This window comes from Callorhinus ursinus, unplaced genomic scaffold (genome assembly GCF_003265705.2).
Source record: "Callorhinus ursinus isolate GAN/ISIS: 27379988/994484 unplaced genomic scaffold, GSC_fseal_2.0 scaffold48, whole genome shotgun sequence".
NCBI lineage: Eukaryota > Metazoa > Chordata > Mammalia > Carnivora > Otariidae > Callorhinus > Callorhinus ursinus.
Window position 1 is genome coordinate 5,321,624 of NW_027397110.1, and position 22,234 is coordinate 5,343,857.

Genomic DNA, 22,234 nt, shown 5'->3' on the forward strand with positions numbered 1-22,234 from the left:
GTGTGTGTGTGTGTGTGTGTGTGTGTGTGTGTGTGTGTGTGTGTGTGTGTGTGGTGTGTGGTGTGTGTGTGTGTAATGAAAAGAAGGACCCTTTCCTCCTCAAATATGCCTATACGTTCTCTTCTTCCTTGAACAGGATCTCCTCTCACTAAATGTATTTCCAGCTGAATGCGAATTCATATGCATTCAATGAATAAATCATAGAAAAACAGCACCAGATAAATAATTAACTAAATGATTGTAAGAGAGTCTTATTAAAACATAGTTAGGCTTGGTACTTTTCTAAGTAACAACAAAAAGACTGTGGGATTTCTGTAGTCCACCTTTCAATGGGGGTGATCAACTTTTTTACAAATTGAAACCTTAATAAGGATCCAACACTTGGTTGCTTGTTTCTTCTCAAAGACCTCTTGATGATAAACATCTCTGTTATTTGTAATTATATGTAGATTATTCGTTTCCAGATCCAAAATAGACTTTTCTAAATAATACTGCGATTAGCATATGCATTTGATTTTATTACTAAATTTTAATACCAAGTTGGCAATTTATCCTGCTGATGAAATAGAGTTGATTAGCCTTTTCCTCCATGTCTCTGTCATGTGAGCCAGCGACGCGGGGCCCATGGAAGGCCGCTCTGCAGCTGTGGGTTGGAAAAGCACAGCTCTTGGCTCGTTTTCTTTAGAAGCAGATATCTGAGTCTCTAGAAACTTCTCTCTCTGGCTTAACCAACGTTCCACACTATTCTTCTTTGATGTGCACTCCACCCTGCTGATAGAAAGTTTGGGTGTCAGAGTGCCAGTAATTCTCAGAGACTTTAAGTGACAAAAATGGGAACTTTGAATGCAGTTAAACTTTATTTTGAATTATTACATCTTTAAATGTGCTCTATGTTCTCATGAAACTTTGGGATTTTCTCTCACAATATATTCTTCTAGACTTTAAAGATATTTTCTTCTGTGTTAGAGTTGAGGGCAGGAAGGAGCCTCTGTTTCTACCTGGTGTGTCCTCATTGAGACGTGCACTCAGAATTTCTCTTTGAGAAAGTACTAAGCGTATAGGTTTTGTAAAACTATTTCTTGGGTGCTTTCGGCTTGACACCTTTGTTCCGCCAATCTTGAAAAAGAATCTGACATCCATTTTCCTCAGTTCCTTTGTGCCTTTCCACGCTCTTTGACGTATTTCCCTTCTTTTCACATCCCGCTGCCATTTCTCAGCCCAGCACTCACTAGCTGAGGTTGCAATGATCACAACCTTGAGCGCCCACGCCCCCCAACCTTGCCTCCAGACTGTCCCTGACCCCATTGCCAGGTGTATCTCCCCGTACCGCCGTTCTGCAAGCCTCACATCTCGGCTGAGGCACCTTGGTTTGCCCCAGTCAGTGGATCAGGTGCCCTAGCTGGGCCTTCTCTTCCCATCGTCCGCTCCCCGAAGCCTGAGCCCTGTTGTCCAGCCTTCAAGTCTCAGAGCCTCAGGGCAGGACAGTCTGTGGCCCCGGCAGCCCTCACGTCTATCCCTCACCTTGCTCTGTTATATGATGGTACCTGTGGGTGCCCGTCTACCGTCATAGCAACTGGCGTGCGTGCACCCATAGGCCAGAGAAGAGTGTCTTCACATTACTCACGTTCTGCTCACTGTTCTTTGCTCCGCAACTATTTATTGAAAGAATATGTGATAGGGATTTTTTTTTTTTTTTGGTAATTAATGTATTCTTTTCTTTCTTTTGGGACAAGTTGGGGAATCAGCTGGCATGATAACTCCTTCAATTACCTTGACTTCTTGAAAGCGGTGGAGAGCAGCAAGCCAATAAGACCTCAGCCAAAAGAAAAAGAGGAGAACACGCAAGTCAATTTCTCAACACTGGACCCAGAGGACGTTGTCAAGAACGTCCAAGAAGTTGTTGCCTCCTCCGATGTGGCTTTGTCAATGGTATGACAGACTGAAAGTACTTTTAGTCTAGAAACTGAAGTGCTGGTGCTCATGTCCATTCATGAGAAGTGGCTCTTAGCCTTCCTCTCCTCCTGGACCCCTGCGCCTCTCCTCACTCTCATGGGGTGTCAGGACTCGGATGGGTCAGTCAAAATCAGCTTGTGCATTTGAACAAATGTGTATCCATAGCTCTACAGGAAGCTACCACAATTGTGCCCAGCAGGTGCTCTCTGATGTAGAAGTGCTCAGGGGTTAGCAAGTGCTGTGTCTGGAATGAGGGCAAGGGGTTCTAGGCCAGGAGGACAGAGGACAGAGTCCTCAGGTGAGGAGGCCCAACACATCCTGTGAGCACTGGGCCCATCGCATGAGGTGGCCTTGGAGGGTTGGCCAGGACCCAGCTACAGCACCAAGACTCATGGCAAAGGCCACTAGGAGCCAGGGGAGGAGCAAGAAGGCACTCCCCCGAGCACAATGACATTTTATAGCTAGCATCTGTATGACACTGTGGAGCGTGCCAAGCCCTGGTGTAGATGGGGATGATGCTGTGACCCCCACTAGAGTCCTTGGAAAATAGTGCTTGGGCCATGCTCCTGGTGGGGTGATGGTCCCCCAGACAGATCCATACCTCAGTGTCCCCTGCAACAGTAGGAAGAAGAGAAAATTCTGTCTGCAGAGGACAGGTCTTACAGCTTAATGAGATGGTGAATCCAAAGCATCCTGTGCGATGCGAGGTGGAGTCAGAGCAGCTCTGCCCTACGTTTGCCATAGGTGGACTTACAGACCCTCTCCAAAACCTAGGACTATGCTCACTAATTCCCCCACGTGAATAATCCTCTCAGCATAGGGAGGCCAGGTGGGCTCTGGAGTCCAAGCATAAGAGATCAGAGAGCAGGGGAAAGGCAAGTGCCACCCAGCCAGCCTATGAAAGTTCTGGAAGGTCAGCGAACTTGACCTTTATACTGGAGAGCAGACATTTTTCACATCTAGGAGTTCTCTGTGAGGATTTAAGATTTTTATGTCCTTATTTTAATGAGTATCTAAAGATAAAAAGTAGTCTAGATATGTTGTGGGTCATCTAGAAACCATGCAGGTCATCTGGAAAACCACCTATGTGCCTTTCGGACCAGAGCTTGTGCTTGAGATGGCCCCGGGCCCAGCAGTTACCCAGTGAGCTCTGCACACTTGGATGTTCACCACGACCAGGGGCAATATAAATGATGAAGGGGGCTGGGTGGTGGCCACAGCAGGCTGGAGACACAGCCCTTTCGAAAGGGCAGCTTCTCCTCAGCCCCAGCCACCTGGGTCCCCATTTGCTAGAGCTTGTCATTTTTTCATGAGAAGCTATGAAACCTCCTGATTTCTAAATGTCAGCATATATTCCAGATTTTTCAAAAGCATGATATAAGCCAAATAAATCCATTTGCAGGTTGGCTTTGCCCCCTCTGACTTAAAGGGGCACCATTAACATCTATCAGGATGTTTCTCAAACTGATGTCCTTAGAACCTTTGGGGGAAACCGTGGTTCTCACTTCCAAGAAACACCCTTTAGGCAAGAGATGTTTTAAGCCAGAGAGTGGAGAGCCTCTGGCCAAGCGAGTTGGCAGAGGGCTTGGAGGGAGGGAGAGCATTGGGGGCAGAGCAGAAGGAATGGCGATGTCTGAGGACAGGCATCAGGGAGGACACCTGGCACATTTACACAGCTCTACAGATCACTGGAGACCTGTCTCAGACCTGTTGTTTCTGAAATGACACAACAATACCTTATATTTCTGAAGAGTTTATAGACTTTTAAGCCTCTTAACTTTTGATTCTTCTACCCGTCCTGCGGCTCGGTGGGCCGGACTGACACACGGGGGAGGCCGCGCAGACCCAGGGAAGTGCAGGTCACACAAATGCTCAGTTGACCGTGCTCATGTTCATGATCCTTTCTTGAAATCCACTGTGTACCAGGTACACAGATAGGTGTGTTTGGGGCCATAGTAAAACAGAATGTTATGAGATACAGAGTCCCTCTTTTGTATACCAAAGAAGCCAAGCTCAGAGAGGTTAAGGTCTTCTGGTAAGCGGCAGAGCCTGGTTCAAAGTCTGCTTCCGAACTGGTGGTCAGAGGGTTTTCCACTCTCCACAGCTTTGTCCTGTTACCACAGGCTAAACAAAAAACCCAAAGCTAGACAGTATTTTAAGGTTAATTTTGTACACATATATCACCACCCCCATGGGCTGATGGGATGTGCCTAATTAGCCCTGAATGAGAATTAACCACAAGGGAATTTGGTTTGGGGTCTGCGAGCACATTAAATTCTTACTAAAGAAAAAAAGATCTTAACCTACCACTTGATACAGATTTCCTAGTGCAATAAAAATGAATGATTTTGTTTCGACAGATGGAAAAAAATGTGCTTTCTTTTTATAGCACGTTTTTGCACTTTTTCAGTCTGACTACTGTACCGCTGGGTTGGCCCTGGCCACCCCAGCACCTCAGACACCGGACACGGCACGTGGCCACAGGGGCCTTCTGGTGAGGCGAGGCCGTGCGGACACTGGCCCAGGGTGGGGAAAGGGCAGCAGCCTCCATGTGCAAGCCTCAGGGTGGGAGTGGGGAGAGGGTGGTCCCTTGACTCCTCTTCCTACATCAGTCTCCACCTTTAGAACCCCGCCCCATACCCCGATGTGGTGGGATTGCATCTGAGCCCCCCGTTACAAGGGACATATGCTCCAAGGAGCTAGGATGGGGAGATTCTGGGCACATGGTTTCTACCCGGGAGCATCCTTGGAGCTCCCGTGGCTTCACCTGCGGAAAGGGGGCCAGGGCTCCTCCTCACTCCTCTGCCTCTCTGAATCCAAAGAGGAGCCAGCAAAGCGACTTTTCTCTTCAGTACCGGAGCTCTCACACTGGGCCTGTGCTTTACCTGTCCCCATCTCTCAATCATCGTGCATTTTGTTGGTAAGGTAGAATTTACAGGGCACTTGAATGCACTTGATTTCATTTGCATTCAGAAAAGCAATACTTCAGAAAAATATTTTTGAAATAGTCACTTGACAGTAGCATCTGCCTTTTCTCTCTTTTTTTAGGCATTTTCTGCATTGGATAAAGAGGACACTGGGTTTGTAAAGGCTTCAGATTTTGGACAAGTTCTTAAGGATTTCTGTTACAAACTCACAGACAACCAGTACCATTATTTTCTGAGAAAACTGAAAATTCATCTAATCCCCCATATAAATTGGAAATATTTTCTCCAGAACTTCAGCTCCTTCTTTGAAGAGGTAAGGATGTCAGCAGCACGCAAGCATCTCTCTTTGAAAATGGGCTAAAAGTAGTTTTTGCAAAGTGGATAATTGATTAAAATCACACCAGATAAATTGGCAATCACCTCATGTGATTAGCTAATTCCAAATGAAAATTCAGTATAAATTCTACATAGAATGTTAGAAGGTAAATATGTGTATTTTATTGAAAACTCTTTTTTCTATCTTCTTTTCTTTTCTTGGAAGTTTGGGAGCTTGCTTTTATCTGGTTATTTGAGAATTCTCGAGAATCTTAGATCCCTGAAGATGATCTGGCATCCAAAGACGTGAGGCCCATGCTATGTCAGGCCCTGAGCTGGAAATGAGGGAACTGGGCCCCACTAGGGAGATTACTTGTTGAGGACCCACTATGTGCTGGGCCCTGGGACATGTGTCAGCCGAGTCTGGGGTGGAGGTAAACACGGAGGTAGTGGGCTTTAACAGAGGCATGCTCGGCACAGGAAAGACTGCTGGGAAAGTCAAGGAGGGCTTCCTGGAAGAGGATGTGTGGCTGACTACAGGACTCTTGCTCCTTCCTCGGACTGCATTTCTGGCTGCACAAATTGTTTATTCTGTGGCTGTTTCTTGATCTCTAAATGTAAGTGGACCAACACCATTAGCAATAATCACAATCTAGTTTTAGCCAACACAGATTTCTTTGATCGCCATTCTGTACTGAGAGTCAACACACGAGTGCCACAGTCCCTGCCCACACGGGCGGGGGATGAAAATAAACGTGAACAATTCAAACTAATGCAACAGTCAAATCACAGCAGGCCTGTCCTTCAATACATTGAGGTGTCCCCCCTGCAGCAGGACACTTAATGTCATTTCCAATTGCAAACTTTTATGTATGTTGAACGCCTAAGTGCATAAATCTTTCATCACTGATCTAGGACAAATTCTTGAAAATTAGATGACTAGAGCAAACAGTGTGAACATTTTTAAGGTTTGAGGTTTGTTATAATACTAATAACAACAGCAAATGCTATATAGTGCCTTCTGAGGGCCACTCTTCCTGGTCCTTTACATATATTAACCCGTTCAAACCCGCTTTGATGCACTACCTGGTGTGTGCTATTAATATCCCTTTTTATAGATGGAGACCCTGTGATTTGTGCACAGTCACCCTGATGGCAAGCGGTAGAGCTGCTCTGTGAGCAAGAAATCCGCTCCCAACTCCAGGCCCCTCAGTGTGCGCCGTGTCCTGTGGGGCTGTGACTTCTTTCATCTTTGCTATTTAGACAGACATTCCTAAACAATAGATACTATCGCGCTGCCATTTTAAAACTTTGTATCAATGGTACCATATCGTGTATTGTTTTCTGCACTTATTTTTTTGTTTACTATCATGTGTTCAAGATGTATCCATGTTATTCCACTAGCTTCAGTTCATTTCCTTATTAGGCTACTATAAAATTAGTCCATCAAATGAATATATTCTATTAGGTGAACACACCCCATTCAGTTATCACCCTCCTGCTAATGACCATGTAGGTTGTTTGCAGTCTTCTCCATTACAAGCAAAGCGCCAGCCAGCCTTCTGTGTCTGTCTCCTTGTGACTCTCAGGAGTCCCCCTGCGTGGGGCAGGCTCGTGTTCAGCATCCCTGGGACCGTCACTGTGGCCCTACCAATCATGCACGCTCCTGCCAGCCTCACCTGGAGCTCATAACGCGCCAGGGCCCCGGTAATCCATGGTATTGTCGGACGTTTTCATTTCTGCCCATCTGAATATTAGGAAGGCTGGACATTTTCTTGTGTTATGAGCCACTCAAGTTCCATTGTCTGTGAAAGGGCTTCTAATCCTTTGTTGGTTATGGGGGTTACAAATACCTCCTCCTGGCCTGTAACTCGTCTTTTCTCTCTGTTTATGGTGACCCTCACTGTTTTTAATGATTATACTTTTTCTCCTGACTTTGTTTTTTATTTTTTTTAAAGATTTTATGTATTCATTTGAGAGAGAGAGAATGAGAGAGAACACATGAGAGGGGGAGGGTCAGAGGGAGAAGCAGACTCCCTGCCGAGCAGGGAGCCTGATGCGGGACTCAATCCAGGGACTCCAGGATCATGACCTGAGCCGAAGGCAGTCGCTTAACCAACTGAGCCACCCAGGCACCCTCTCCTGACTTTAAAAGAAATACATATTCATTGTGGAAATTTTGGAAAATACAGGAAAGTATAAAAGAGCGAACAGAGCTCTAAACCCCAGGATGATGCTGTGCTGGCAAGAACAGCCCCCGCTGTGCACGCGCCGGTCCCTGCCACAGTCTCACCGTGGGACACGGACAGGCTCTGGAAGTCAGGCCCCTGCGTGGCCTCCTCCCCCAGCATGGCCTCCAGAGCTGACCTTCTTTCGATGTGCCACACTGCCTCGGACGTCCTTTGTTCTCCCCTTCTAATGTGTTTCTCCCCAATTCTTTTATTGTGGCAAAATACTCTTAACATAAAATTTATCATCTCAATCATTTTTAAGTGCACAGTTCCGTTGTATTAGGATCCATTCACACTGCTGTGCAACTACCAACACCATTCTCCTCCAGAGCCCTTTTCATCTTGCAAAACGGAAACTGTACCCATCAGGCACTAACTCCCCATGACTCCTCTGCCGCAGCCCTGCTGACCTCTGGTCTACTTGCTGTCTCTGGTTTTGACTACTCGTATAAGTGAAATCACACAGTGTTTGTCTTTCTGTGGCTGGTTTATTTCACTCAGCCTCATGCCCTCAAGGTTCACACATGTAGTGTGTGTCTGAATTTCCTTCCTTCCTAAGTCTGAATACTAGTCCATGGTGGGGACACACCGTATTTTGCTTAGCCATTCATCTGTCACTGGGGATGCTGGCGTGGCTTCCCCGTTCTGGCTGTTATGAATAACGCTGCCGTGGACACAGGTGTGCAAATATATCGTATTCTTTTACACAGTGGAAGTAACACTGCCTACATAACCGGGGATCTTGCTTTTTTCTCCTTCAAATTAAATTGCACCACGTTCCTGAAAGGTCTTCCAAACGTGGGTTCAGAGGTTTGTGTAGCATTCCATCGACTCCCTGATTTTTAAGGGTTTAGACTTTTTTCCAGCTTTTGCCATTCTAAGTTACTTTGCCGTGAACACTCCATGTGTAAATCTATAGTGACATTTTTTTTTCTATAGCGACATTTTGGATTCTTTCCTAAAGAAAAGAATCCAAAGAAATAAAATAACTGAAGCCAGGAGGTAGGAATAATACTTTTATTGATCTTGAAAACAGCCCTGTGTTTTTTTAAATAATTTTTTCTATTGGGTCAAATCATATGAAATCACCATTTTTAGAGCCACAAATGATTGAATACTGACAATTTCACGTGGTTTAAGCTAATATTTGTAGAAGTCGCTTATGTCCATTTTACATGATTTGGAATATTCCAGTAATTTTGAAGGAGAGAATTAAAGTCACCCCCAGGGGCGATCACTGTTAACATTTTGGTATATTTACCTCTGATCCTGTTTTCTAGACACGTATCTTTTGGGGGTGAGGTCGAGGACAGAGCATATATGCTACTGATTTGGGGGTTGTTGGAGATTTTCTCAACTCTTAAAAGATTCTTTTTTTTTTAACAGTCATTTTGTATTTGTATCAAAGTAATATATGCCCCTTGGAGAGGAAAGTGAACAGTGGCGAGACCATTAAAAGGAGAGATCACTGAATCAACTCTTCTCCCCCCAGCTCTGTGCCCCAGAAAGCAGTCACTGTAACTTGTTACTGCTATATACCTTCTTTTTAAAAATTTTTTTATTTAAATTCAATTAACATATAATGTATTATTAGTTTCAGATGTAGAGTTCAGTGATTCATCAGTTGCACATAACACCCGGTGCTCATTACATCATGTGCTCTCCTTCATGCCCATCATCCAGTCACACCATCCCCTCACGCCTCTCCCCTCCAGCATCCCTCAGTTTGTTTCCTATGGTTCAGAGTCTCTTATGGTTTGTCTCCCTCTCTGATTTCATCTTATTTTATTTTTTCCCTCCCTTTCCCTATGATCCTCTGTTTTGTTTCTTAAATTCCACATATGAGTGAGATCATATGATAATTGCTTCTCCTCTGATTGACTTATTTTGCTTAGCATAATCCCCTCCAGTTCCATCCATGCTGATGCAAATGGTGGGTATTCATCCTTTCTGATGGCTGAGTGGTATTCCATTGTATATATGGACCACATCTTCTTTATCCATGCATCTGCCAATGGACATCTGGGCTCTCTCCACAGTCCGGCTCTTGTGGACATTTCTGTTATAAACACCGGGGTACAGGTGCCCCTTGGGATCACTACATTTGTATCTTTGGGGTAGATACCTAGTAGTGCAATTGCTGGATTGTAGGGTAGCTCTATTTTCAACTTTTTGAGGAACCTCCATACTGTTTTCCAGAGTGGCCACATACCTTCTTACCTCTGGGTCACCCTTCAATTTCCTAAACAAGCCTCCTGGGCATTGTTCACAGACCACTGGGTAGGAGAGGTGAGGCCTCGCTTTCTCACCCCGCTTCCCCACTTCCGCTCCAGGTTCCCCTGCAGGGTTTCCCCTGGAGCCTGCTCTTCCACTTACTGTGCTATTGTTGGCACCGTCCACTTTATTGATTTTTCTCTAGAACGTGGATTGCCTTTGATGTGTGCCATCCCATTGTGTGGATTCGCCCACTCCTCCATCCACCAGCATTTCCTATGGGCCCACTATGGGCCGGCACTGAGCTGGTGCTGGGTCAGCAGTGAGCCAAACTGACATGGCCCCTGCCTTCCAGACGCTTGCATTCTAGGGAGGGGGGACGGGCAAGAAATGAGAAATGTATCCTATGTCAGATTCTAGTACATGCTGCCGAGAGAAGTAAAGCAGGACAGAAGGAGGGCAGATCTGAAAAGGCTGGAACCAAGAGCCGGAGGAGGTGAGGGAGGGAACAGGTGACCGCTAGGGGATGGTGTCAGGGGCACAGCTAGTCCAAGCACTGGGCAGGAGGGTGTCCCATCAGCTCCAGGTGTGGCTGCCCTGGGCCTGAGAGAAGGAAATGCAGTCAGGGAGGGATATGCAGGCAGCTTTGTCACTTGGGGACATGGTAAAGATCGAATTGCTTTTGACTCCAAGTAACATACAGGAACAAGGGCTAGAGGAGCATCATGACCTGAGTTACACTTTAGTAAATCACTGTGGCAGCCATATGGAGAAGAGCCCGTGGGGCCAAGGGCCAGAGCAGGGAGGGTGCTCACGGCCCTTCGGGGGGGCTGCTGCTGGCGTGGCTCCATTCTAGATACATTTGGAAAGTGGAACAGACAGGCTTGGCTGATCCATGCTACATGAGGGATTGAGAGTCAGGAAAGGCTCCCTCCTTGTTGCTTCTAGAGGGAGGAGAGAGGGAGGAGGGGGTGTGCTGGGACAGGGCTGTGCTAATGGATGGAGCCGATCCCCTAGCGTTGGCCCTGCAGGTGCCTCCAGTGTTCGGCCTTCTCATGCTGCTGGCGTGCCTCTAGTGAGCACTTAGAAGTATGAGCCCAAACCCTTCTAGCGGCTTAGTGCCTGACCGCCTGGAGTCCTCAACACACCCCGGGGTCCAGAGGCCAGCTGGTCCCCCGGCCGAGGAGGCAGGGCTCCGGCTCAGCGTGGTCACGGCCATCCTCCCTCGCGGGTCATCATGAGCATCTCTGGCCACTCTGGAATTACCCGACCAAGGGTAAAGCTTCAAATGTTGCCAGCTTGCTTCCTGATCTCCTTCACAGGGTCTCCTTCACCAGTGGAAACACTTCACTGAACATTCTTGGGGGGAGGTTTTCAGATTAATTGCAACGTGAGTAACGATGGGAAAGGTGCTTAGGGACAGGAGCGAGCATGCTGGGCTGGAAGAGGCTGGGGCCGGGGAGACCCATGGCACTGCCGGGGCCACCCCCTGGGCTTTGTTGAGAAGCCTATACTTGGGCACAGGTGCGCTGGCCCGGAGGACAGGCAGATCAAGGGACTTCTAGGCTGAAAGCATGAAGGCATGGGGTGTGGGGCCTCAATGTGGGGCAACCAGAGGTGGTTCGATTCAGGGCAGGCCGTGTGGGGGTTTGCCTTCCTCCTGTTGATCTGCGGATGGCTGGGGAGGTGGTGGCAGGGGCTGACCACCATCCCTGCCCTTTCTTCCTTACTCCAGAGTTCAGTCCCTTTAAGATCATTGAGACTTCTGAGCAAGGACGTGAGTTAGGTTGGTCAAGGTGGCTGGAATGGGAAGGAGAGTGTGGGAGAGCCGAGCCTGTCTTCATTGTGATGATTTCTGAAATTTAATCCTGGGCTGGTGTTTTTAATAGAAGGGAAAGAAGTAACAAATAATAGGAATAGTTAATGCATCCTCCTCAAGCTCATTAAATATGATACCAGTCACCCTTTCCCTCTAGGGGACGCACGGGAGGCAAGTAATTAAAAGGAGATCACCAAAATGTAATTAAGACAGCCGGCACCACTCCCTGCAAAGGAGGTTCACCGTGAATAATTCCTTGCCAAACCCAGTCTGTTCTTGGAAAAGGAACAACTGGAATTGTAGTTAACACATTTTGTAAGGCCTTGAGTAGATTGAAAGTATGCAGAGAGTAGAAATGACAATTTTACACCTACTCACAATCCGTTTCTTATATTGGATACCCTGCTAAATCTGTCCTCCAAAACTTCTATTGATCTCCTGTCTCATATGCCTGTCACACATGACATGTGAAAATCATCTGAGTGCTTCTCAGAGCAGATGCTGCATTAATTTCAGATCCTGGTATGCGGCTCCACCGTGGCGCATGGTCCCCTCCTTGCTCCTTCTGCTGCTTCATTAAGCGCAGCTCAGAGTGCCGGTCACTGGCCTGGGGCCGGTGCAATTCAACATGCCCAAGCCCAGGTTCCATCTCTGGGGCACCGAGTCATTCTCGTGCCCCACATTTGGCTTTGAGAGCCACACTCGGGATTTCCTGTGGGCCCAGAGGCTTGTGAGTTGGGGGAAGAAAAGGGACCCGTCTTTGCAGACAGGAGTAAGGAATTTGCCTCCCCGCTCCTGCCAAACCATCACATCCCGGATGAGAAACATGAACCTAGGTGGCATAAAAGAAGGAGAACAGAGTATTGAAACCAAAATCCAACTCAGTGACTTAGCGAAAAAGAAGACAGGACAAGTCCTGAATGATAGCATTCGTACCTTTTTCATAAGATGCCCACAAACCAGGTGAAAACATTATCTGAATTTCCATCCTCAGCAAATACCTCTTTTTCACTTCTGGGAAAAACATTTTACATTCAAAATGCTATGTGCAAAATAGAGCAGATCACCTTGTTTTTAGAAAATCATTCCTGCTTAACATTTCTTTTAAGTCTGAAAGTGCACTTTCAGTATCTTCTGTGAATATAAAAATACTGCTCAGAGCAGAAATAGAATTTGTAAAAGACATACTAGAAACCCATATAAAATCTCTCTACTTTATTACCATGGAAATAATGGAATTTTTTAACAAAATGCATCCTTATTTAAGGCAGAGTAATTATTTTGTCACATCATAGAGCACGGAGAGCCAATGAGATCTTCCCTTGCTTAGTGTTTATAATATATGATCTTTAAAGTCATTCAGTGAGATGTTAAATAACCTGAAGACGGGTGTTTCTGAGAGAGAATTTAAGATTGTAGTTTTTAATCGCAGAAGGATCCGTAAAGCACATCAAAATGTTTGTAATCTTTTATGAACATTGTATTTATGTTAGTTGCCAACAGCGTTACTTCGATTTATCTTTCTTTTTATTGTAAATATAACAGTGTCCATGTATTTTTAATGAATGGATAAAGAATAGGGGAGCTCCCTTTTCAGGAAAGAGCTCTAAGATTATTAGGGATGACTTAAGTAAATTATTAAGCTGTGTCATTACTGTTATTTACTCTTGCTCCTGATGGCAAGAAAGGCTAAGTCCTCTTGATATAATTTCGGTGACATTTAAATATTTCCCCTAAATTTCGCTCACTCTGCACTTGCCAGCCAACATTTACTACCTGTTGTCCGGGAGACCACTGAGGATGTGGCAGGTTGTGAGGGGCAGCTCAGGCCAACTCGGACACTTGGGTTGGCCTTGGTGACAGGCCAGGGGGAGGGGCTCTTGGCCTCACTATGCCTAAGCTGAAGGAAGAGGAATATTATCACCCATAGCCTTGAATATTGGTGGCACCTCATGGGAACCAGGCAGACAGGACCCACCCACCTCCCCTCTCTGGGCCTTTGAGTTTGGAGAGCTGGCTGCCCTACGGGTGGAGAGCGCTGGTACCTTGGCACAAGCAAGTGTCTCTTTCCTCTGAGCATTGGCGTCTGCACCAGTCCTAGCACTGACCCAGTATTTGCACTAATACAGACAGCCCACTTCAGGCCAACTGTAGTGATAAAAGCCACAGAACGAAAATCACATTGTCCCAGGAGATGAAGAATTAGGTGTACAACCTGCTGAACTTGACTACCACTTAGCATATGCAGAGACATCCTTTCAAGGTTAAAAACTCTCCCAGATCTACGTCTGTTACAGCTCCTGCACTGACATCACCAGGCATCCTGGGAGGTGCCTGGGTCCGGAGCCGCCTCCTGGGAAGGACTAGGGGCCGGGGGCCTACTGCCCTAGCAGCTGCCAGGTAGGATGCTGCTGGGAGCAGGACAAGGGTGGCCACCAAAGGGAGCGTGGCCTGGTCTCTGATGCCCCTGGCAGAAATGGGAAGGGGGCCATGCCAGGCTGGCTTCCACCTGGGCAGGGGGATGGTCACATTGCCCCCACTTCTCCATCTGAGGGACCCCTTTTCAAACACAACTGTTTCAGGCAGACGGTGAAGTGATCAGTCCAGTCAGCGAGGTTTGGAAGAAAGCATACCCGAACTGAATTTCTAGTAAAGTAGTTACTGTGAATTTGAGCTAGTGAATTTTTCTCAAACCCAAACATCCCCTGCTCCTGGGGGGCAGGGACTGGCTCTGGTCCACCTCTTTGTTCCAGCTCCTCCGATGCTCCAGCCTGGGTCTGTCACTCCCTCTGGCATTCTCAAAAACATTTCCACAAGCATGCCCTCTCCAATCTGAGTTGGCATCCTTTCTTGATTCCTAGCTCCAGTGGGATGCTACCTAGATGTTCCAAATAAATGGACTGTGGCCCAGCCAGTACAGGCAGGCCCCCCTCCATTTGTCCCTCCAGAGTCATGACAGGCTAATTTAATTGCAATTGGGGGGTCAATTAAGGACCAGAGTTGAGCTGTACCATTGATTGTACAAGGTCATGACCATATCAGGAAGCCAGGAGTCAACCCAAGAAGTCATTGTCCCAAATAAGTCTTGCAGAGAAAATCCAAAATACAGATGGTGCTAGTATCTTGGTTATGATCCTATGACTAGGTGTCTGACTTGTCAGTGAACTGTTTATGTTCTGGCTTTAGATGCCCCATTCTACTGGAAGAATCTAACTCTCAGTATTCAGCAAATGTGGATAAGAATGTATGCCAGGCACTGGGCCAGCCCTGGGGGCCGGGCAGGTGAGGAGGCAGACACAAAGTTCCCCGGGAGTGACTATTGATTTGGCAGAAATGGCTGTGACCACTGGCGTGCAAACCAGAATGTCCCATCTCTTGCCTTTTAAAGAGGCCTGAATTTGGATGGTCGATGCTGAGGGATAAAGAGGAAGGAGCAAGTCACGTACCCTGCACCCCCTCCCACCCCCCGTGATGTGTGCACCGCGCTGGAGCCAGACACTGGTCTAAGGCCCTACATACATTAACTTGGCCAACCTCCTAACAGCCTTTGAAGGTGTGGGTTCTATCATTTATCCACATTTTGTGGTTGAGCAAACTGAGGTAGAGTTGAAGTGCTGAGCCAGCATGCCCGCGCTCTTGGAGTCCTACCTGGCCGATGGGAGCCGTCCTCACGTCCACTCCATGGGGATGTTACTTGGATTAAGCGTGTAATGCAGGAAGAGCTTTGCATGGTTCCGAACAGAGCAAACCCAAAATGTTTGCGTTCATTATTTATTTTTTTTATTCTCTCCTACTTCAGTGAGTGCATGTTTAATGTTTAGTGTTTAGTAATGATGTGATTATATGGTGTGGAATTTATTTGAGTGGAAGAATTTATTTTAATAGTTTCATAAATGACTTCAGCCATGAGTTTATTGAATCATTAAAGGGTCGAAGGGGCGGCTCAAATGTTTGCTTTATTTCTCTGCATTTTATGGCAATTTCACGCTACCGAAGGATTTGTGAATTGGGCGTTTGCAAAGACATCCGGATAGATCCTTCGTGAATGTCGAGCTGTGTGACAGAAGTGAGCTTGGAACCAGAGGAGGAGGGGGATTTACTCTGCATCATCAGGGCAAAGAGGAACGCAAACAGTTTGGACGAGCTTGCGCCAAGTCTGGATGTTGGGAGATGGGGCTTCCTGGGCGTGGGGACACCGTGTGCAGGGACCCAGGTGGGGAAAACCCCTCCCTGTGGGCATGACTAGCATGGCTTGAGGTGAGGGGAGAGGGCAGAGGTGGTGGTGGCGGGGGTGAGGCCAGAAGGGGAAGGGCTCTGGGAGGCAGGCCCAGGGTGGGTCTCTCCTCCCTGCTTGCTTCCTCAGGCATCTCCAAAAGTTTTAGTTCCTCCAGGGCAGGGGGTCCGTCTGCCATCCACTGCTCTGTTCCCTGTGCCTGGGCCAGTGCCTGATACTCAGTAGGTGGGCGCTCGTCATATGTATGAGTTGTCACCTCCCTACTATTGGTAGGTGTTTGGATTCTTGCGTATGTGGTAGGGGGCCGGAGTCATGATGGAGGGGAAGAGCATGGCTTTGCCATGAGACTGTCTTGAGCTCCATCGTCAGCTTGCCCGAGAGTAGCCTGGGGACCAGCCACAGCTGAGTCCCGACCTCTCAAAGCCCAGCCCTGCTGATTAGAAGCTCGTCTTGGTTGTAGCCTTGCCGAAGGAAGGTTCTTTGGGCTGACCATTGTTCATTGCCCAGAAAGAATTCTTGCGTGGTAAGAGATCTCAGGTCTAGGCAGTGGTCATGCCACCGGGAAACCTGGATTATGCCTGGCATTCTAGAGTCACTCCCCCACGTCTGCCAATAGCGCACTGGGTTATCGGCACCAGTCCCCTGGTGGCGCAGAGCTCGAGACCTCCTAACAGACAAGAGTGCGCTGTCGGGGGTGTGCGCGGGGCTCTCGACCCGGCCGTGAGGGTCTGTGGCAGTGCGCTTGCACACAGCGCTTCTACTGTATTTTCAGCTGGATTTTTCTATGTTCTGTCCCTTTTTTCTGTTTTTTTGACAGGCAGCTTTGCTGCTGTTGTTATTTTTAACATTCATTTATTCACTGTAAATACAAATGGAGATACAGTACAATTAATTTCTTTGCTAATCAAAATATTTGATCAAATGAAGCAATTTTTCAATTCTTAGAAGTAATTATACTGTTCTTTAAAAGGAGGTATACTTTACTGAGTATTTCTAATTAGGAGTTTTGCTACCTGCTGTGTTCTTACTCTGTGTGAAGTTTTGGGATTTTTTTTTTTCTCCTGTAAGGAATCATAGAAAAACTATGTAATTTTCCCCCAAGTATTCAGAACAAAACTTAGTGGAAGAATCATGCAATCTGATTAGCTAATTTTAACCCTCGTAGTAGTTGAATGAATACACCAACATGTTTCTAATCTGACAGCTGGAAAGGATTTGCTAAACCAAGTTGCTGGTCCTACTGCTGCCAGCCATGTGACTGCCCCCTTGGCCACCCACAGGAGGAGGGTCACAAAGCTCCCGAGCAACGTGCCCACCGTGAGTGAACACCAACAGCCGGAAAACCATCTATGCCAACAGCTTCCTTCTTTTCTCCGTACTCTGAGCTCACCCCTTTTTATTTCTCACTAACTAGACATTCAGAACTCCATCGGTCAGCTATCGCCAGGTAGCAAACAACCACAAAACCTCCATGACAGTGAGCATGTATTCCATTTTTGCATCTGTAGGGTGGCCCAGCTCGGCGGGGGGGCTTGACTGGGACATCTCTGCTCCACGTGTCTGCACCTCCTCCTCAGACTGCTGTGCTGGGGGCCTGTTCTTCTCAAGACAGCGCCCCCAGCACAGGAGGGCTTGCCCACGCATTCGAGTGCTTTTTAAATTCTTCGGTCACGTTATACTTGCTAACCTTCCCTTGCCCAAAGCAAGTCACACAGCTGAATCCAAAGCCATATTCCCAGCTTCTTCAGTGCGAGGAATCCCAAAGTCACATGGCAAAGGATGTGGACACAGGGAGAGTGGAAGAGATCAAGTCTCGAATGCAGTATTCCACAGGAAACTGTGTGCACCTCTGTTTCCAGCTTTACTGGATTATTTGACCCTTCAATCCACTTCTTCCCTATTGTGTTCTCTCTTCCTGTTATCTAGAAAAGTTGTTTGGGATATGACTTAATGGCAAATTGATTTCAAAAGGCAGCCACGATCATGGCTGGACATAACTTGAAAGGATGCTAGAAGGCTCTTTTCTGGAATCATTCTCTTTTCCACCTGTTAGAAGAAGAGTATGATAGACAGCATGTGAGCTAACAAACTTCCAGGTTCAGTGAACCCTTCCAGAGCATGCCCTGCCTGCAGCTGGTTCTTGCGGTCGGCTTAACCCTCTCCTCGGGTGCTGCTCCCTCCCTCCCTCCCTCCCCTTGGTTTGGTCAGGTGTGGGTTAGGTCAGCAAGCTTCTCACTTGGGGCTTCCCCCACCACTTCAATGTGAGTTTCCTGCAGCAGAGACAGGCTCATTTGTCTTTTTCCAAATGGGTTTGTACAGCACCTTCCTGAAATGGATGGTGTGCTCCCTGAGTGTGTCTGCCTTCTCCTGGATGATTCTTATGAGGCAGTTCTCTTCCACTGCTGTGGCTATCACTACTTTACAGATGGAGAACTTACACCCAGAGAAATGAAGCGATTTGCTTGAAGTCACCAGCCAGAGGAGGCCAGAGCAGGGCTCTTGCACAGCCATCCTGAATCTGAGCCCGGGGCAGCTAGCCAGGAGAGCCAGGGCTCTGTGGGATGTCCACGGTGTCCCTGAGCTCCTGCCCAGGCTCCTGGGCTGCATGACCACATCTCAGCCCTGGCTTCCACTACCCTGGCAGGTGGCCTGACCTACGGACAATAGCATGTACCAGAATGACTCTGTGACGACTCACGATAGAAACGGTGTTAATCAGGAGCTGGGACTCGAACCCGGGTCTGTCAGACTCGGGCAGAAACATCTGGAATCACAGCCCCTGGGAGCAGCAGCAGCAAGAATGGCAGCCCATTTTTGCCAGGCGTGGGGCCGAGCACTGTGCTGTGTCGTTTTGTTGAAATCCCAGGCCACCCTTTGAGATGGTTTTGTTTTTATCCCTGGGAGGAAAATGAGGCCGAGAGGAGTGCTATGTCTTGCTCAAGGTCACAAGAGAAAGGCAAAGCTCAGCTCCATTCAGCTCTGGCCAACCCCAAAGCCCTCGGTTGATGGGAGACTGTCCTCGCCCTCCAGGCCCAGCACCCTTGGCCTGACCAGTGTGGCGCCCGGCCCCTGTGCTCCATCCAGGTTGGTGGACTTGGATTAACGGGACCACCGCCTCCAGCTGCGCCCGGCAGCCGGGGTCCTTCTTCTTATGCTGGTGTGAGGCACCCAGAGATGGCAGGTCTGGCCTGAGCTGGGAGGATGGGACATGGTCTGGGGATCCCAGCACTGTGCCTACAGGGCTCTCCCCACCTCTTCAGCCAGCAGCTGTGTGCACTCGGAGAAACCCCAGTCAGAGCCAAAGACAGTGTCAAAGACCTCAGGCTGCAGGAGGGAGAGGAGCCCTGGAGCTGGGCTGAAGGCATGGGCTCCAGACGAACTCTGCACAGGCCCGTGCTCACTTCTCTCTGACCACTCCTGCCCCAGACCTCCTCCCTCTGACCCCCACCCACCCAGGCTGCCTCCCTCTGACCGCCACCCACTGGGGCAGCCTCTTGGGTGATTCCATGCAATGGCCGGATTTAGAACCACAGGTGTACATGGTAAAACTGTGACTTGCTGTTTACTAAATGAGATCTATGGATATGTTTGAAACTGAAAAGCACCCCGTGTTATTCATAGGCTCTTTGATGATTATATACTTCCCGTATTGGGACATAGTTTCTTTTATATATTTTGCCAACATTATAAAGTCACAAAGGGGACCAGGAATTTTCTTCTTGGCAGTGGTGGTCTGTTACTTCCCTGCAACATAAAGAGGGACAGTTGTTGGATAAAACAAGGCTCCATGAACACCCTTGAGTACATGAGAAAAAATTCCTTCAAAACGTAGAAATCATTCTCTAGCTGGGTCAGACCTACAGTGGATAAGATTCCACTTTTCTTTAAGTACCCAGAACAGCCCGGCGTGCATACGGGTGTTGGATGAGAGGCCGCAGGCAGGAGCATGGAGGTGCAGGCCCCGCGGCTCCTGTTCCAGATAACGGTGTGGACAAAGGTGGGCACCCGATGCCTGATCCCTTCCCGGTGCCCCAGCCATCATTCCTATCCTGAGGGTGCCTTCTATGGAAAGCCTAGTTAGTATCGGAAAGTGACATTTACATGGGAAGATAGTGGTGTCCTTTCTGATTAGGAGAAACATTCCTTCTCGTTATAGAAAAAGCACTATTTTTCCCCATTCAGATATAATGATCACGTGACAAGTGCCAGGGACACAAAAGCGCCAGACCAAGAGCCATCTGTTCTTCCCAGGCGTCTTCAGTCCCTCGGAGCCAGGTTGGCAGTGGCTGAGTGGCTTTGTTCAAAAGCAGGACGAGAACCAGATAGGGGCGCCTGACAGATCCCGCTCCTCCGTGCCCTGATGGAAGAACCTGGGGGCTCTGCACTTCTGAGGCCGGGGGATGCTCTGGGCGGCGTGGCATGCGGAGTGGGGTGGCCCCATCCGCGGGGCCTGGGGACCTCCAGGTCAGCTGTGCATCCTGGTCACCAAGGTGATGACAGTGGTGCCACTGGTAGCAGTGTGATCGGCGATCTCTGTTTATTCTTTGTAGCATTTTTGTCATTTCTAAGTTTTCTGCAGTGAAAACACAATAATTATTTTTGCAGGAGGCAAAAGACTATTTCTAACTGGCAGCAAAGCCCCCTTCGTGAGAAGTTTCAATCACCCGCACTCTTGTGTGTCTGGACAGGAAATGGTGCTGCTTCTTTTCTTGGCAAGTGCCCGTGTGTGTCCCCTTGCCTCCCGCCCTCCTGGCCCGAGGAGAAGGGGGGCGGTGGGGCTCGGGCTGCGACTCGGGGCCTGTGGGAAGAGCTGACTTTGCAGGCCAGCATTTCTTGTTCTTCAGCCTCCCCACCTTGCTGAGTAGGGACGTGGCCTCAGGCTCTGGGTTTTCAGGTGACTTTATACCTGCACTTCCTTTGCCTCCCAGCTCAGTCATCTCCTCCTCAGGGAGGCCAGTTGTGTCCACAGCACACTGCCCCCTCTAAGAGCACACAACCCGCTTAGAATCTCTGCTCACCCTTATGGGTGAGCTTTGCCCTGATCTCTCTCCTCCCCCTAGAGACTCTGCCTGGGTAGAGACCTTATTTAAGGATTACTTCTTACCTCTTCCTCCCCAGGCTAGAAGAGTGCCTGGCACATAGCAGATGTCCCACGAGTGTTTGTGAAAGACTCAGGACAGTACTCAGGGCGGGCATTGAGCGTTCATTCTCTGCAAGGGCAGTGCACACATGCTTGTCACATGTGCCCAGCACAGGCACTCACCCACCCCTTGGGGCGCTGAGATTCAGGTGTTACTCAGATCTATGCACAGGTGGAGAGCAAGGGTGTGACTCACAGCCCAGGCTCTCCCACTGAGCAGGGCTCCCTGGCCAGTCTGTCCTCAGAGTCATTCACAACCAAACCAGACTGTCCCAAGCCCCAGACCTCAGGACCTCTGACCCTCCCAGCTTGGGAGCTCCAGTCAGCCTCCTGACTTTGCTTCCCTTCCTGAGAGGGGAGGGAAGCAAAGTCACACCCAGAGAATAAGCATTAATACTTGTGTGGGTTTGTGCATGTGCACGCATGTGCGTGTGTGTGTGTGTGTGTGTATGCACGATCATTTGGACCATTTTATGGATCCTTTTCCACTTAGTACATCACAAACATTTTATCATATTATATCATATTATTAAATTATTCCTTGAAAGATTCTAAATAGCTGCATTGTAATCCATCCTATAGAAATATATCTTGGGGCACCTGCATGGCTCAGTTACTTCAATGCCTGACTCTTGATTTCAGTTCAGATCATGATCTCAGGGTCATGAGATCAAGCCCTGCCTTGGGCTCCACGCTCAGCATGGAATCTGCTTGAGATTCTCTCTCCTCCTCCCTCTGTTCCTCCCCCCACTGGCATGCTCTCTCTCTCTCAAATACATAAATAAGATCTTAAAAGAAATATCATGTCTTATTTAACTGTTTCCCTACTGTCAGACATCCAAACTGTTGCCAATTTTGTAAAATCTTGTTAATTTTGTGAAGACTTCTTAACAACTGTAGTTCCGTGAGCTCACCTTATTTATTTCCTGAAGGAGAGTCCTAGAGGAGAGGTACTAAGTCAAAGGAGAGGAACTTTTTATGGCTTCAGATATGTTATTCACCTATTCCAGCATGATATCTTCAATCAGAAATTTGCCGGTTTGTTAGAAGAAAAAAAATCAAATCTTTTTTTCATTTCCATTTCTTTGCATCGTGACAATGTCGGAGCTTTTTAACATAGATCCTGGGCCACTGCCCAGAGCAGAATGCAAGGATCCTGCCACTTCATTCATTTTATTGGTTGTGACATTTTCCATTGTATGGATGCATTGTTTATTCACTCTTTCTTTGAATAAATATTAAGACCCCACTATGGGGGCATCTGGGTGGCTCAGTTGGTTAAGCGACTGCCTTCGACTCAGGTCATGATCCTGGGGTCCTGGGATCGAGCCTTGCATCGGGCTCCCTGAGGAGCAGGGAGCCTGCTTCTCCCTCTCCCTCTGCCTGCCACTCCCCCTGCTT

The 22,234-nt window shown here is 48.0% G+C and overlaps 1 protein-coding gene across 7 annotated transcripts in view; it reads left to right on the top strand.

Moving 5' to 3' along the window:
* EFCAB6 (EF-hand calcium binding domain 6) overlaps positions 1-22,234 on the top strand; it is a 219,833-nt gene that overhangs the window by 174,627 nt on the left and 22,972 nt on the right. For all 7 annotated transcript variants that reach the window (XM_025882318.2, XM_073882664.1, XM_073882663.1 and 4 more), the window contains 2 exons: positions 1,734-1,929; positions 5,002-5,193. In XM_025882318.2, the coding sequence (XP_025738103.2) occupies positions 1,734-1,929; positions 5,002-5,193 (388 nt within the window). The remainder of the gene's footprint in view (positions 1-1,733; positions 1,930-5,001; positions 5,194-22,234) is intronic.